At 36.0% G+C, this 14301-nt stretch overlaps 2 protein-coding genes across 2 annotated transcripts in view; both read right to left on the bottom strand.

The window, feature by feature from the left end:
• Positions 1-1300: 1300 nt before the first annotated feature.
• On the bottom strand, positions 1301-8785 carry LOC118761371 (insulin-like growth factor-binding protein complex acid labile subunit). Its single transcript, XM_036499215.1, has 6 exons — positions 8691-8785; positions 7791-7862; positions 6205-6276; positions 4266-4337; positions 2876-2947; positions 1301-1364 (listed from the first exon to the last, which is right to left on the bottom strand). The coding sequence occupies exons 1-6, from the start codon at positions 8783-8785 to the stop codon at positions 1301-1303; spliced, it is 447 nt and encodes a 148-aa protein (XP_036355108.1).
• A 592-nt stretch (positions 8786-9377) lies between these two features.
• The window catches only part of LOC115229471 (protein artichoke-like), a 105438-nt gene continuing 100514 nt past the window's right edge, over positions 9378-14301 (bottom strand). Inside the window, exons 25-29 of the mRNA XM_036499216.1 lie at positions 14219-14290; positions 12115-12186; positions 11812-11883; positions 11343-11414; positions 9378-9508 (exon numbers count right to left, since the gene is read on the bottom strand). Of these exons, the coding sequence (XP_036355109.1) occupies positions 9433-9508; positions 11343-11414; positions 11812-11883; positions 12115-12186; positions 14219-14290 (364 nt within the window). The 3' untranslated portion in view covers positions 9378-9432. The remainder of the gene's footprint in view (positions 9509-11342; positions 11415-11811; positions 11884-12114; positions 12187-14218; positions 14291-14301) is intronic.

Genomic DNA, 14301 nt, shown 5'->3' on the forward strand with positions numbered 1-14301 from the left:
GATGTAGGAGAAAAAAGTAGATGAGACTAATGATGATAATATGAAGAATGAGAAAATGAAGCTGGAGGGAAGGATGGTGATGGAAGTGGTCGTAGTGGTGTGGGTGAATATAAGGAAGTGGCTGTGGATAGGAGAATAGAGGTAGGGTTGATGATGCTAATGCTGCTGCTGGTGATGACGATGAAGTTTGTGGTAACGATGCTGATGACGATAATTGTGGCAATGATGATGATGATGATGGTGAGAATGAAAACGATGATGTTTTTTTCAATGAATTGAAAAGAAAAAATAAGACTTCAAAATTTAGTGTGAATGAATTTTAGTTGACGGAGTGAAATATGATTTGAAGGAGAAAGTGAAGGGAGGAGGAGATTAAAAAGAAGGCGAAAAAGAAGGTGAGAAGAATATGAAGAATACAGCAGTAAAACACTAGGAGAATTAATAGACGGGAAACTACTACTACTAATACTAATACTAATACTACTGCTGCTGCTGCTGCTGATGCTGCTGTTGCGGTTGAGCGAGGCGGTCTTCGTCCCAGAGCTCGCAAGGTGGGAGAAGTCCGAAACGTGGTCCTTTGCTATTCGTAAGACCCGCAGAAGAGAAAGCAGGTCAACCCCCGACACCGAGAGCATCAACGGATGGATGAATGTGCATCCAGGCTCAGCGGTTGCGTAGGAAGTCGGGGACGAGAAACAGGAAGAAAGAGTGAGAGAAAGTTGGAGCGAAAGAGTACAACAGGGGTCGCACACGTATTGAAACACTCGCATACCATTCATCCATATACAAAAGGAGACACCCCTTCATACATACACACCACATACACAGAGCCACAGACAGTCACACACACACATATATACATGCATGCAATAAGTGTTTACCCTTAATTCTCTATTTCTTTACTACCCACAAGGGGCTAAACACAAAGAAGACAAGCAAGGACAAACAGATTAAGTCGATTATATCGACCCCAGTGCGTAACTGGTACTTATTTAATCGACCCCGAAACAATGAAAGACAAAGTCAACCTCGGCGGAGTTTGAACTCAGAATGTAGCGGCAGATGAAATACGGCTACGCTTTTCGCCCGGCGTGCTAACGTTTCTACCAGCTCTCAGCCCTTTTGCCCTTAATTATCATACTCTCAGTAATACATCCTTTGGACAGAAAGTGTTAGGATAAGTAAAGGCGACTAAGGAAAGTTAAAATGAAGTGTGAAAACTCATTACATATAATATCGTATAGTATCATATCGTCAATGAAATAATATAAAGAAAAGTATTATCCAACTCACAGCTCTGTCAAGTGGAAAGATTTCGGAATGTTTCTACTTCGATTTCTTTGATTTTATTACCACGCAAATTCCTGTCAGAAATAATTGTTTTAAAAATAGAATTATAAGATGGCGATCATGAAGCAGAATTAAAACACTGAAAGATAATGAAAGGATTAAAGGAAGAAAATTAAAGGTGGAAAATAAATAGGTGCAAGAGGAAAGGTAGAAGAGATGGAGAATTTTATCCTACTTTATATTGAATAATATGTCGTCTATTTACATTTTATGCATGCTAGGCCACTGGTAGTGAAATTTGTAAAACTTTACTACCCTATATAAATATCTAAGTATTGATATTAGCTTTCCAAAGTTCGTTTCGGCTTTTTTCATTTTCTGCGGACTGAAATGTACTATAATTTAAATATTATATATCTATATATATATATATATTATATTATATATATAATATATATGTCAAAATGTGTGTGTATTTGAAGTGGTGTCTGTTCTCTCTTCCATAAAATGGAGCAAAAACGTGATGGATGACAATAAAGATGGCGGGGGAGGAGAAGGAGGAGGGGAGGAAATGCAGAAGAAGATAGGGGGAGGAAAAAGAAGAAAAAGAAGAAGAAGAAGAAGAAGAAAGAAAGAAAGAAAGAAAGAAAGAAAGAAAGAAAGAAAGAAAATAGTAGAAAGAGAAGGAGCAATAGGTGAAAGAAAAATGAAAATTGAGGACCAGAAGATGTCAAAGGCGAAGAAAAGAACAAAACAAGAACAACAACAATTACACATTTCCCCCGATGTAATGGAAGAATGAGAAGGAAAAGAAGAAGCATGATGCAAAGAAGAAAACGATGAAGAAGGAGAGTAAGTAGAAGGACAAGAAGACGAAGAAGATGATGACAAAAACGGAAGAAGAAAAAGAAGACGTAGAAGAAAACGAAGAAGAATACGAAGAACAAGAACAGCAAGAAGAATATGAAAAAGAAGAAAATAAAATGCAAGACAAGAAAAGAAAAAAGGGAAGAAAAAAGACAAAATAGAAGAAGAAGCTGTAGAAAATTAAGAAGACGAATTGGAAATATGAAAATAAAACGAATAATTTTAAGAGGAAGGAGAATAGGAGTAGTAAGAGGAGGAATAAGTGAAATAAATTAGAAAATTGAGAAGTGAAAGGGGAGGAAGAGTGAGGAGGAGGAAAAGAAGTCTAAAATACATTCATATTAATAACGTACTCCTAAAATATGTAATTACTAGGGAGAGTCATGGATGGTAATCACCGTTGTTTTAGAGATAAATGCAGTAAATCATATACAGATAGAAATAGCAACACAAACAGAAACGCTCTTATAGATTCGCTCATAAAAAAGACACACACACACACACACGTAATTCTGTATATACCAATACATTTATATTAAGAAACACTCACAGACACTCTTATTTACAAGCATTCACAAACAATCGCACATTTCTATCTGGGGTGATTGAGAATATAAGGATGAAAAAGGGAGGCACGCGAAACAAAATGGGGAAATATATTAAATACTTAGTAATATATTCTCAAAGAAATATTTTCAACAAGACTTAGCTAACTTACAGATATGTTAAACTGGGAAGATCATCGAAAGTTCCTACTTGAATTTTGTCGATATTATTTTCAGCCAAGCGTCTGTAATATAAAATGTTAGTTGATAGGGTTATGGAGAGAGGATTATTGTAAAATATTATTATTTATTATCAGCGAATGTTTATAAAATACAATCTAAGATGACGAGAAGTGTTTTCTGATGAACAGTAAAATATTGCTAGAAAATTATATATATATATATATTATATATATATATATATATTAGAGAAGAACCACCATGTAGCAATTCAACAATGATATAATTAAATCATACCAAATAAAAAAAAAGATACGACAAAACATTTACCTAGAACTAAATAAGGTACGAAATAACAAATAGATAGTACATAATTAGTAAATAGACTACACGTGTGTCGTAGCAATATTTTCAAACCGATAACAGTAAAATGAATTCAATTTAAATATAGTCACTCATCAGGTCCAAGTTAAAAACAATAAAATAATTAAATAAATGTACTTATATTATCTTATAAGAAAATATAAATATATATAAAAATACGTAATTTTGCAATAAAAATTGAACAAAATTCAACAATATATCTTAAAATAAAATCACGAAATATCTTGTCAAATATATTCTGTTAACTAAATCTTTAAACTTAATATTTAGATCTTATTGTTTATAATAAATTTATCTCGATAAAAACGTGGTGTAAATAAATCTAGAATAAATAGTTATAAATATTTATTTTATCTATGAAAATAGATTTTAGCTTATAGAAGATAAAATAACAAACTATAGTATATATCATTACTGGAAAATAAAAATACAAGTAATTATAATATATATATATAAAATACATAATATGCATTAAGCTGAAATACTATAATTTAATCTATATACATTAAATTAATAATTAATTTATTTAATAAACATGTAAGTTAAATGTTATTCTAATTAAGTAATATATACTAAAAACTTCATGCTAACTTATATACTATTATTTATATATATCAAAGTTTGAGTGTGTTTGAAGAGGTGTTTGTTTCCCATCCATAAAATGGAACTAAAACGCGGTAGAGGACAATAAAACATCAGGACAGATAGACGATATAAAGGTGGACAGGAAAAACAAATATTAGGACAGGCAAAAAAGAATAGGTCATTCGTGGCCTTCTTTCATCAGTCAAGTATCCAGATTCTCATTACAATTTCGGGCAGTTGCACTTGTATGTCTGCAATATGCGATTGCCCTCAATTATCACACTCACAGTAACACTCATTTTGGACAGAAAGTGTTAAAATGAGTGAGGGAGATTAAAATGAAGTATGGGAACTCATTACTTCATTAGCAATATATCGTCATTTAATTAATATAAAAATATTTATTTAACTTACAGTTTTCTTAACCTGGAAAGACTTCGGAATGTGTCTAATTTGATTTCTTTCAGATTATTACCATTCAAATTCCTGTCAAAAATAATTGAGTGAAATAGAATTTGTAAGGTGCTGATTCTTGATGAAAAAAGGAACTAGTAGAATTCAGGAGAAATGTGATGTGAGATTGGAAAAAGTTTAAAATTTGGAAAAAAAAGTAAGAGGAAGTGAATAAAAGGAGTCGTAGAAGGGCAGGTGAGGTTGGAGTAGAAGAAGAACAAGGTGACAGAAGAAGATACACATCAACAGGAAGAAGTTGAAGATTAACAGGTTTGGGAGGAACGGGTATGCGAAATTTAGAAGTCGATGATATTGTATGAAACTTAAAGTAAAATAAAAATTAGAACAATGGGTAGAAAACGAAGAATAAGATGACGATAATGAAGCAGAAGAAAAATTACGTAGTGGAATATAGAGGAATAAAATGAAAATGAAAGAGGGAAAGGAAAAAAGTGAAAGAAAGAAAATAAATATGAACGCAGAAGAAAAGATAGAAAAGACTGCGAAGAAGGAAGAAGGCGAGAATGAGAAGAAGGAGAATAATAATAATATTAATAATATAATAATAATAATAATAATAATAATAATAATAATAATAATAATAATAATAAGAAGAAGAAGAAGAAGAGAAAGAAGAAGAACATCAACAACAAGAAAAGTAGAAGATGGAAAGGAAAGAAAGAGAAGAAAAGGAAATCTAAGTTAGATAAATAGAAGAACATGAAACCAAAGTAGTACATGTAAAATTTGGAGCAGAAAAAGAAAGAGAAGAGGAGGAGGTAAGGAGAAGAAGCAGGAGGCGGGGAAGTAGAAGAAGGTGGAGATGAAAAAAGACGGCGAAGAGAAAGAAAGACGAGGAAGGAGAGAAAGAGAAGAAAAAGACGAAACAGAAGAAGATGTTGACGAAGAAAGAGGAGTATGAGGAGAAGGAGCAGGAGGGGAAGAAGACGGAGAAGAAGGAGGAGAAAGAGAAAGAGGGGGTGAAAATGAAGTAGGAGAAGGAGAAGGTGCAGGCGATGAAGGAGGAGAAGAAGAACAAGAAGTAAAAAATGAGGTAAAAAAATAGAAAATGAAGATACGAAGCTGGGATGTAGACACAGAAGAGGTAGAAGAAAGGCAGGAAGAAGATCAGAAGAAGAGGGTGAAGAAGAGGAAGAAATGAAAGAAAGAAAGGAGGAAAGAAGAAGAAGCAAAAGAAGGAAGAGGAGACAGGAATCAAAAGAAGTGGAAAACGGAGAAAAATAAAATATATAATAAATTGATGGAGAGGCAGAAAATGAAGAAGAAGAAGAGGGTGAAGAAGATGAAGAAAAGAAAGAAAGAAAGAAAGAAAGAAAGAATAAGTAGAAAAAGAAAAACGAGAAGGAAGAACACAGAAACACAGAAACGATCACATCTAGCCACATAAATACACACACTCAATACGAACACATGAAATTAAAGATAGATATATATTTATATATAGGCGCAGGAGTGGCTGTTTGGTAAGTAGCTTGCTATCCAACCACATGGTTCCGGGTTCAGTCCCACTGTGTGGCACCTTGGGCAAGTGTCTTCTGCTATAGCCCCGGGCCGACCAACGCCTTGTGAGTGGATTTGGTAGACGGAAACTGAAAGAAGCTTGTCGTATATATATATATATATATATATATAAGTGTGTGAATATGTTTGTGTGTCTGTGTTTGTTCCCCTAGCATTGCTTGACAACCGATGCTGGTGTGTTTACGTCCCCGTCACTTAGCGGTTCGGCAAAAGAGACCGATAGAATAAGTACTGGGCTTACAATGAATAAGTCCCGGGGTCGATTTGCTCGACTAAAGGCGGTGCTCCAGCATGGCCGCAGTCAAATGACTGAAACAAGTAAAAAGAGTAAAAAGAGTAAAAAGAGTATTTAACTAACAGATATTGTACGCTGGATAGATGTCGGAAGGTAAATTCTTTGATTTCCTCAATGTAATTAAAATCCAAAACTCTGGAACATAAAACAGAGTAAATAAGAAATTGCATAAAACATATTTGTGACAAAATTGAGTCTAAACAATTAAATGATAGAAACGATAGAAAGTAGAACACGATGATTATTGATTCCATAAAGTTTATGGCGCTGATTATGATGTTCATGATGATGATGAGGAGGACATCGGAGAGAAAAGTATAGGGTGTGTAGTGATGATGGCGAATATGTGATGATGCTGATGATGGGGTCGATGTTAATGTTGAGTATTCTGATAATGAACATGGTTAACATGTCCATGGTGATGCTGAATATGATTGTGATTGTAATGATATTCGAGGGGATGTTAATCTTAGCGATGCTGACCATAGTGTTGAAGATTCTGCATCTAAAGGATGTACTGCGTGTTAAAGTATAATGATGATGATAATGAAAAAGACAATGATGAAATTAACGAAGTTTATGATTGAGAAAGATGACAATGAAAATGTCATCGCATCACATCACATCTTCCTATATTTCAAATCCAAGGAACAGATCATCACTCACGTTCATAGACATTCACTTTCGGCAGAGACATATTTTTGACAGGCATGCACTAAATAAACTATTTCACTGAAATATCAGGCACCCATACACCGCATATCTAACATTTGGACACACTCTGACGCACGCAGATCCACAAACTATAAAACACATCATTGAAAAGAGGGGCGAGGGAGTTTAAAATGACGGATATCAAGATTTAGAAATATATTTATTTCTTTATTGCTCACAAGGGGCTAAACACAGAGGGGACAAACAAGGACAGACAAAAGGATTAAGTCGATTACATCGACCCCAGTGCGCAACTGGTACTTAATTTATCGACCCCGAAAGGATGAAAGGCAAAGTCGACCTCGGCGGAATTCGAACTCAGATCGTAGCGGCAGACAAAATACCTATTTCTTTACTACCCACAAGGGGCTAAACACAGAGGGGACAAACAAGGACAGACAAACGGATTAAGTCGATTACATCGATCCCAGTGCGTATCTGGTACTTAATTTATCGACCCCGAAAGGATGAAAGGCAAAGTCGACCTCGGCGGAATTTGAACTCAGAACATAACGGCAGACGAATACGGCTACGCATTTCGCCCAGCGCGCTAAGTTTCTGCCAGCTCGCCGATGTATCTTTATATATATATAAAAATGAAGTTGTGTGCGTGTCTGTCTACACCGATTTAGATTCCTAACTACTCCCACATTTTGCGGTGCAATTTAACCAAAAGCGGGTATCTTATAGTCGTCATTCATATCGAGCCCTTCGGGTTATTAGCGCGCGTCTACGATGAGTATACGATTTTTTTTTAAAATTACCATAATTTTTCCGCATTTTTAATGCATTTTCGCTCGGTTTATATAAGGGAAGTAACTCTCTAAAAATACTTATATAGTTATTTCCCTTACAAACCCGAGCAACGCCGGGCGATACTGCTAGTTTAGAAATATATCGTTAATGAAATCCTAAAAATGTCTTATTCAACTTACAGATATATTAAACTGGAGAGATTCCGGAAGGTGTCTTCTCCGAGTTCAACGATGTTATTGGAACCCAAGTATCTGGAACAGAAAACGGAGTTAATCAGAAATTGCATGGAACATGTTTGTGACAAAATTTGCTCTCAATCTTTAGAGGATTGAAGTAGCGATAGGAAGTAGAATACGATGACGATTAATTCCATAAAGTTCATGGCGCTGATAATGATATTCATGATGATGATGATAATTATGATGATGATGAGAAGACGGGCCTGCAGCAGAAGGATAATGGTGGTGGTAGAGTTGATAGTGGACGTTTTAGTGGTAGTTGTGATGAATTTGGAGTAGAGACATTAAGAAAGAATATATGATGCAGGAGTGGCTGTGTGGTAAGTAGCTTGCTTACCAACCACATGGTCCCGGGTTCAGTCCCACTGCGTGGCATCTTGGACAAGTGTCTTCTGTTATAGTCTCGAGCCGACCAATGCCTTGTGAGTGGATTTGGTAGCCGGAAACTGAAAGAAGCTTGTCGTATATATGTATATGTATATATATATATAAGTGTGTGTGTATATGTTTGTGTGTCTGTGTTTGTCCCCCTAGCATTACTTGACAACCGATGCTGGTGTGTTTACGTCCCCGTCACCTAGCGGTTCGGCAAAAAGAGACCGATAGAATAAGTACTGGGCTAACAAAAGAATAAGTCCCGGGGTCGATTTGCTCGACTAAAGGCGGTGCTCCAGCATGGCCGCAGTCAAATGACTGAAACAAGTAAAAGTGTATGGGAGTGATGTTGCTAATATTAATTATTCTGATAATGAAAGTGGTTAGCATGTCTCTGGTGATGTTTAATATAGTATTCATTAAGATGATGTTAGAGGGGGTGTTAACGAGGGCAATGCTGATTACATTGTTGAGGTTTCTGCATCTGATGACGATATTGTGTTGTAATGTATGATGTTGATGATGAAGAGGGCAATGACGAACTTGAGGGAGTTTATCATTGAGAAAGGTGACAAAGAAGAGGAGAAGTATGAGGGCGATGAGGACATGGACGAGGAGGTCGATAATTATCTAATCAGATGTGGTTTCGATTTACATAGAATAAGATTTAGACGAATGAATGATATATAGAAAGGAGAAACTATAAAGAAAAAAAAGCACATGAGAAAAAGGAAGGGAAAAACAAAGAAAAAAGGAGAAAAGAAGAAAAAAGAAGCAGGAGAATTAGAAAAAGAACGAGAAGAACGAGAAAAAAGGAGGTGGAGAAGAAAGTGAGTAGTAGTAGTAGTAGTAGTGGTGGTGGTGGTGGCGGTAGTGGTGGTGGTGGTGGTGGTAGTAGTAGTAGTAGTAAGTAGTAGTAGTAGTAAGTAGTAGTAGTAGTAGTAGTAGTAGTAGTAGTAGTAGTAGTAGTAGTAGTAGTAAAGAAGTGCTTGATCGGATAAGAACTATCAGGTTTGGGTGGAAACGAAATGTTTTACATGCCAATATATATATTCAGATTCGCACGCAGACACAATCATTCACACATTTCTATGGAAAGACCGTGAGAATGTTGCGAGGGACCAGGACTTGGCATCGAAAAAGAACGGGCAAATTTTAAAGATTTAGAAGGATATCTGTGAAATATTATCAAGAAGCTTTATCCAACTTACAGTGTTTTCAAGCTGGTCAGATCATGGAAGGCTGTTTCTTGAATTTTTTCGATATCATTATTTTGCAAATATCTGTAACAAAAAATATTAATTGATAACAGAAATTAGCGAAGAGTTGTATAACATAAAATATTATCGTCAAACGAATACTTGGTGGAAGAAGAACAAAGTAGATAATGTTGATGATAATAATGTAGAGGAATAAGAGGAGGATGGAGGTGGTGGTGCTGGTAATGTTGAATATGGCTGTGAGACAAAGGACAGGAGGTTGATGGTAATGTTGATGAAGATAATATTCCTTTTTATTATAAGCACAACGCCTGAAATTTGGGGGAGGCAGATAGTCGATTAGATCCACCTCAGTACTCAACTGTTACAACCCAATAAGATGAAAGGGGAACTCCTACTCGGCGGAAATTGAACTGAAAATGTTACGACAGTCAAAATACCTATTTCTTTACTACCCACAGAGAGGACAAACAAGGACAGACAAAAGGATTAAGTCGATTATATCGACTCCAGTGCGTAACTGGTACTTATTTAATCGACCCCGAAAGATGAAAGGCAAAGTCGACCACGGCAGAATTTGAACTCAGAACGTACCGGCAGACGAAATACCGCTAAGTATTTAGCCCGCCGCGCTAACATTTCTGCCAGCTCACCGCTTTCATGAAGATGGCGGAATCGTTAGCACGCCGGTCGATTAAATAAGTACCAATTACGCACTGGGGTCGATATAATCGACTTAATCCGTTTGTCTGTCATTGTTTGTCCCCTCTGTGTTTAGCCCCTTGTGGGTAGTAAAGAAATAGGTATTTCATCGGCCGTTATGTTCTGAGTTCATATTCCGGGGAGGTCCACTTTGCCAATCATCCTACCGGGGTCGATGAAATATGTACCAGTTACGCACTGGGTCGATATAGTCAGCTTAGTTCCTTTGTCTGTCCTTGCTTGTCCCCTCTATGTCTAGCCTCCCTGTGGGTAATAAAGAAATAAAAATATAAATGATGCCGATGATGCCGAAGGTGATGACGATAATTTTGATGGTGACTGTAATGCTGGTGACGTTTCTGATAAAGATGATGATGAATAGATCGATGACGACAGTTTTGAGATCGATGTAGATTGGGAAAATGTTTGTGAGATTGATAATATTTATTTCTTTACTACCCACAAGGGGCTAAACATAGAGAGGACAAACAAGGACAGACAAAGGGATTAAGTCGATTACATCGACCCCAGTGTGTAACTGGTACTTTATTTATCGACCCCGAAAGGATGTAAGGCAAAGTCGACCGTGGCGGGATTTGAACTCAGAACGTAACGACAGACGAAATACCGCTAAGCATTTCGCCCGGCGCGCAAACGTTTCTGCCAGCTCGCCGCCTAGGTTGATAATATTGATGATGTTGAGGATGAAAATGATGAAAATGATGAAAATGATGAAAATGATAATGAAGAAATGAAAATATAAAACAAAAGGTAGAAATATTGTGTGAAAATTGCGACAACGGAATGAATAAAGTGAAAAAAAAAAGCTCGGATGTAGAAAAAAAGATGATGGAGAGACAGAAGGGATGGAGTGGGGTGCAGAAGGAGATAAAGAAAAAGGGACACAGACCCTTAATCACATTTACAGACATTGACGTACAAAAAAAAAAGACATTTTGGACAGAAAGAGATTTTACACATAGACACATCTATATCCATGCACTAAATGATTCCGCTGAACTAGCACGCCCTCCGTCATCTCATAAATAGACACACAGACATAGATTCACCAACAAGAAGACACATGTTGGGAGAGACGGTGTGGGGTGGGTGTTAAAATGGAGGATGGCAACATATTATTGATTTAGAAATATATCGCCAATGAAATCCTATAAAAATGACTTATTCAACTTACAGATTTGTTAAACTGGACAAATTTCGGAAGGTGTTTTCTTTGATTTCTGTTATATTATTATCACTCAGGTATCTGAAACATAAAATTGAGTGAATAAGAAATTGCATGGAACCTTTTTGTGGCGAACAATTTGATGATGGAAAAGATGGGAAGTAGATTACGATCATGATTAATTCCATAAAGTCCATGGTGTTGATGGTGATGTTCATGATGATGGTGATAATGATAATGACGATGATGGTGAGGAAATGGAGTAGAAGGATTATGGTGGTGGTAAAGTTAATAGTGGGCGTTGTGGTGGTGGTGTTGGAAGTGATGAATAAGAACTGGAAACAGACACATATATATATTTACAGATATTCTGAAGCAATCACACATTTCTATTCAAAGACAGTGCGAATGGGGATATTTTAAAGATTTAGCAGAACATTGACAATGAAATATTATCAACAAGATGTATCGAACTTACAGTATCCGCAAACTGGTCAGGTCATGCAAGGCTGTTACCTCAATTTTTTCGATATTATTATTTTGCAAATATCTGTAACAAAAAATATTAATTGGTAACAGAAATTATCGAAGAGTTGTACAACATACAATATTATTGTCAAACGAATACTTGGTGGAAGAAAAACAAAGTAGATAATGGTGATGGTAATAATGAGGAGGAGTAAGTCGGATGAGGGAGCTTAAAATGAAAGATGGGACGATATTGCAGATTTTCAACAATATCGTTAATGAAATCCTATACAAAAATACTTATTCAACTTACAGATTTTGTAAACTGGATAGATTTCGGAAGGTATTTTCTTTGATTTCCTCAATGTTATTATGACGCAAAACTCTGGAACATAAAACGGAGTTAATAAGAAATTGCATAGAAGATATTTTTGACAAAATTTTCTCTAAATAATTAGTGAATGGAAGCGATGGAAAGTAGAATACGATGACTATTAATTCCATAAAGTTCATGGCGCTGATGATGTTCATGATGATGATGATAACGATGATGATGATAATGACGAGGGGGAGGAGGTGGAATAGATGGATAATGGTGGTGGTAGAGTTTATTGTTTTTGGGTGGACAGGTGAACACTGCACATGATAAACAGAATGAATTTCACATACAATTTGATACACTGAAATGCACAAAAACATTCACAAATACACATACACGAACGCGTGCACACACACACACGCGTGCACACACATTCGCGCGCGCACACAGGCTCATATATCTATATCTATCTGTCAAAAGAAAAACAGAACGCAATGGATTTTGCGGTACATATGTTTCTGGCTTTATTGAACAATTTGTATTTATGCATAATTGATATAACAGGTAGGTCAAAAGCATTCTTCAGCCACGTACAATTACCACACCAAAGCCATGTATTACATTATAGCAGGTTTGAGAAAAAGTTTGGGAAAAAAACGGGTTTCATTGGGAAGGTAAATCCTAATAGGCGTATATGGCATTGCGAGACACCAAAACAAAACATCCATACCGTTTTTTCCCTCATCACCTATACCACTAGCTGGCATATACAGGTGCTTACAGTTATCAAGTATTCACCCTGAATTTTTTGTATCTATCTATCTATCTATCTATCTATCTATCTATCTATCTATCTATCTATCTATCTATCTATCTATCTATCTATCTAATCTTTATATATAAAATTGAAGTTGTGTGTGTGAGACTCTGTCTCCTCCGATTTAGATTCCTAACTACTCCCACATTTCGCGGTGCAGTTTAACCAAAAGCGGGTATCTTATAGTGGTCATTTATATCAAGCCCTTCTGTGTATTAGCGCGAGTCTACGATGAGTCTACGATTTTAAAAAACTTACCATCATTTTTCCGCATTTTTAATGATTTTCGCTTGGGTTATATAAGGGAAGTAAATCTCTAAAAATGCTTATATAGTTATTTCCCCTACAAACCCGAGCAACGCCCGGCGATACTGCTAGTATATATATATACATATATATATATATATATATATTATATATATATATAATATATATATATATATATATATATATATATATATATATATACACACACATCAATATATATATGTATATATGTGTGTGTGTGTGTATGTATACATAAAGCCGTTTACTCTAAACTTACCTCACAATTGTTATACACTGATATTTTTTCAAATCATAGGAACAAGCCCTCACTCACATTCAAAGACATTAGCATACAAAAAACGCACACTTGCTTCAGATTTTACAAATAGACAGAAACATACACATGCATGCCCTTAAGGAATCTCCTGGATTATCGCACTCCCATACATCCCATATCTAATAAATGGATACACACCTACGCACACAGGCGCAGGAGTGGCTATGTGGTAAGTAGCTTGTTTACCAACCACATGGTTCCGGGTTCAGTCCCACTGCGTGGCATCTTAGGCAAGTGTCTTCTGCTATAACCTCGGGCCGACCAAAGCCTTGTGAGTGGATTTGGTAGACGGAAACTGAAAGAAACCTGTCGTATATATGTATATATATATATATATATATATATATATATATATATATATATGCATGCGTGTGTGTGTGTCTGTGTTTTTCCCCCTAGCATTGCTTGACAACCGATTCTGGTGTGTTTATGTCCCCGTCACTTAGCGGTTCGGCAAAAGAAACCGATAGAATAAGTACTGGGCTTACAAAGAATAAGTCCCGGGGTCGAGTTGCTCGATTAAAGGTGGTGCTCCAGCATGGCCACAGTCAAAAGACTGAAACAAGTACAGAGTAGGTCCACAGATAATTAAACACATCTTTGGAAAGAGGGGTCAGAGAAATTAAAATGAAGAAGGGCAAGATATTACAAATTTGAAAATGACTTAATCAACTTACAGATGTTTTAAGCTGGACAGTTTCTTGAAGGTGTCTGTTTTGATCTCCTTGTAATTATTAGAACTTAAATCTCTGGAACATAA

The sequence above is a fragment of the Octopus sinensis genome, unplaced genomic scaffold (genome assembly GCF_006345805.1).
Source record: "Octopus sinensis unplaced genomic scaffold, ASM634580v1 Contig12758_ERROPOS6398+, whole genome shotgun sequence".
Lineage (NCBI taxonomy): Eukaryota > Metazoa > Mollusca > Cephalopoda > Octopoda > Octopodidae > Octopus > Octopus sinensis.

What these genes read in the sequence shown, in the direction of transcription:
- LOC118761371 (XM_036499215.1), bottom strand. Translation starts at nt 8,785, where the DNA reads ATGATAAACTCCCTCAAGTTCGTCATTGCCCTCTTCATCATCAACATC. An exon ending in CTATCCAGCGTACAATATCT is followed by an intron (nt 4,338 to 6,204) that starts GTTAGTTAAATA and finishes TATTTTTGACAG; the next exon opens with GAATTTGAATGGTAATAATC. An exon ending in CTTCCCAGTTTAACATATCT is followed by an intron (nt 1,365 to 2,875) that starts GTAAGTTAGCTA and finishes TATTTCTGACAG; the next exon opens with GAATTTGCGTGGTAATAAAA.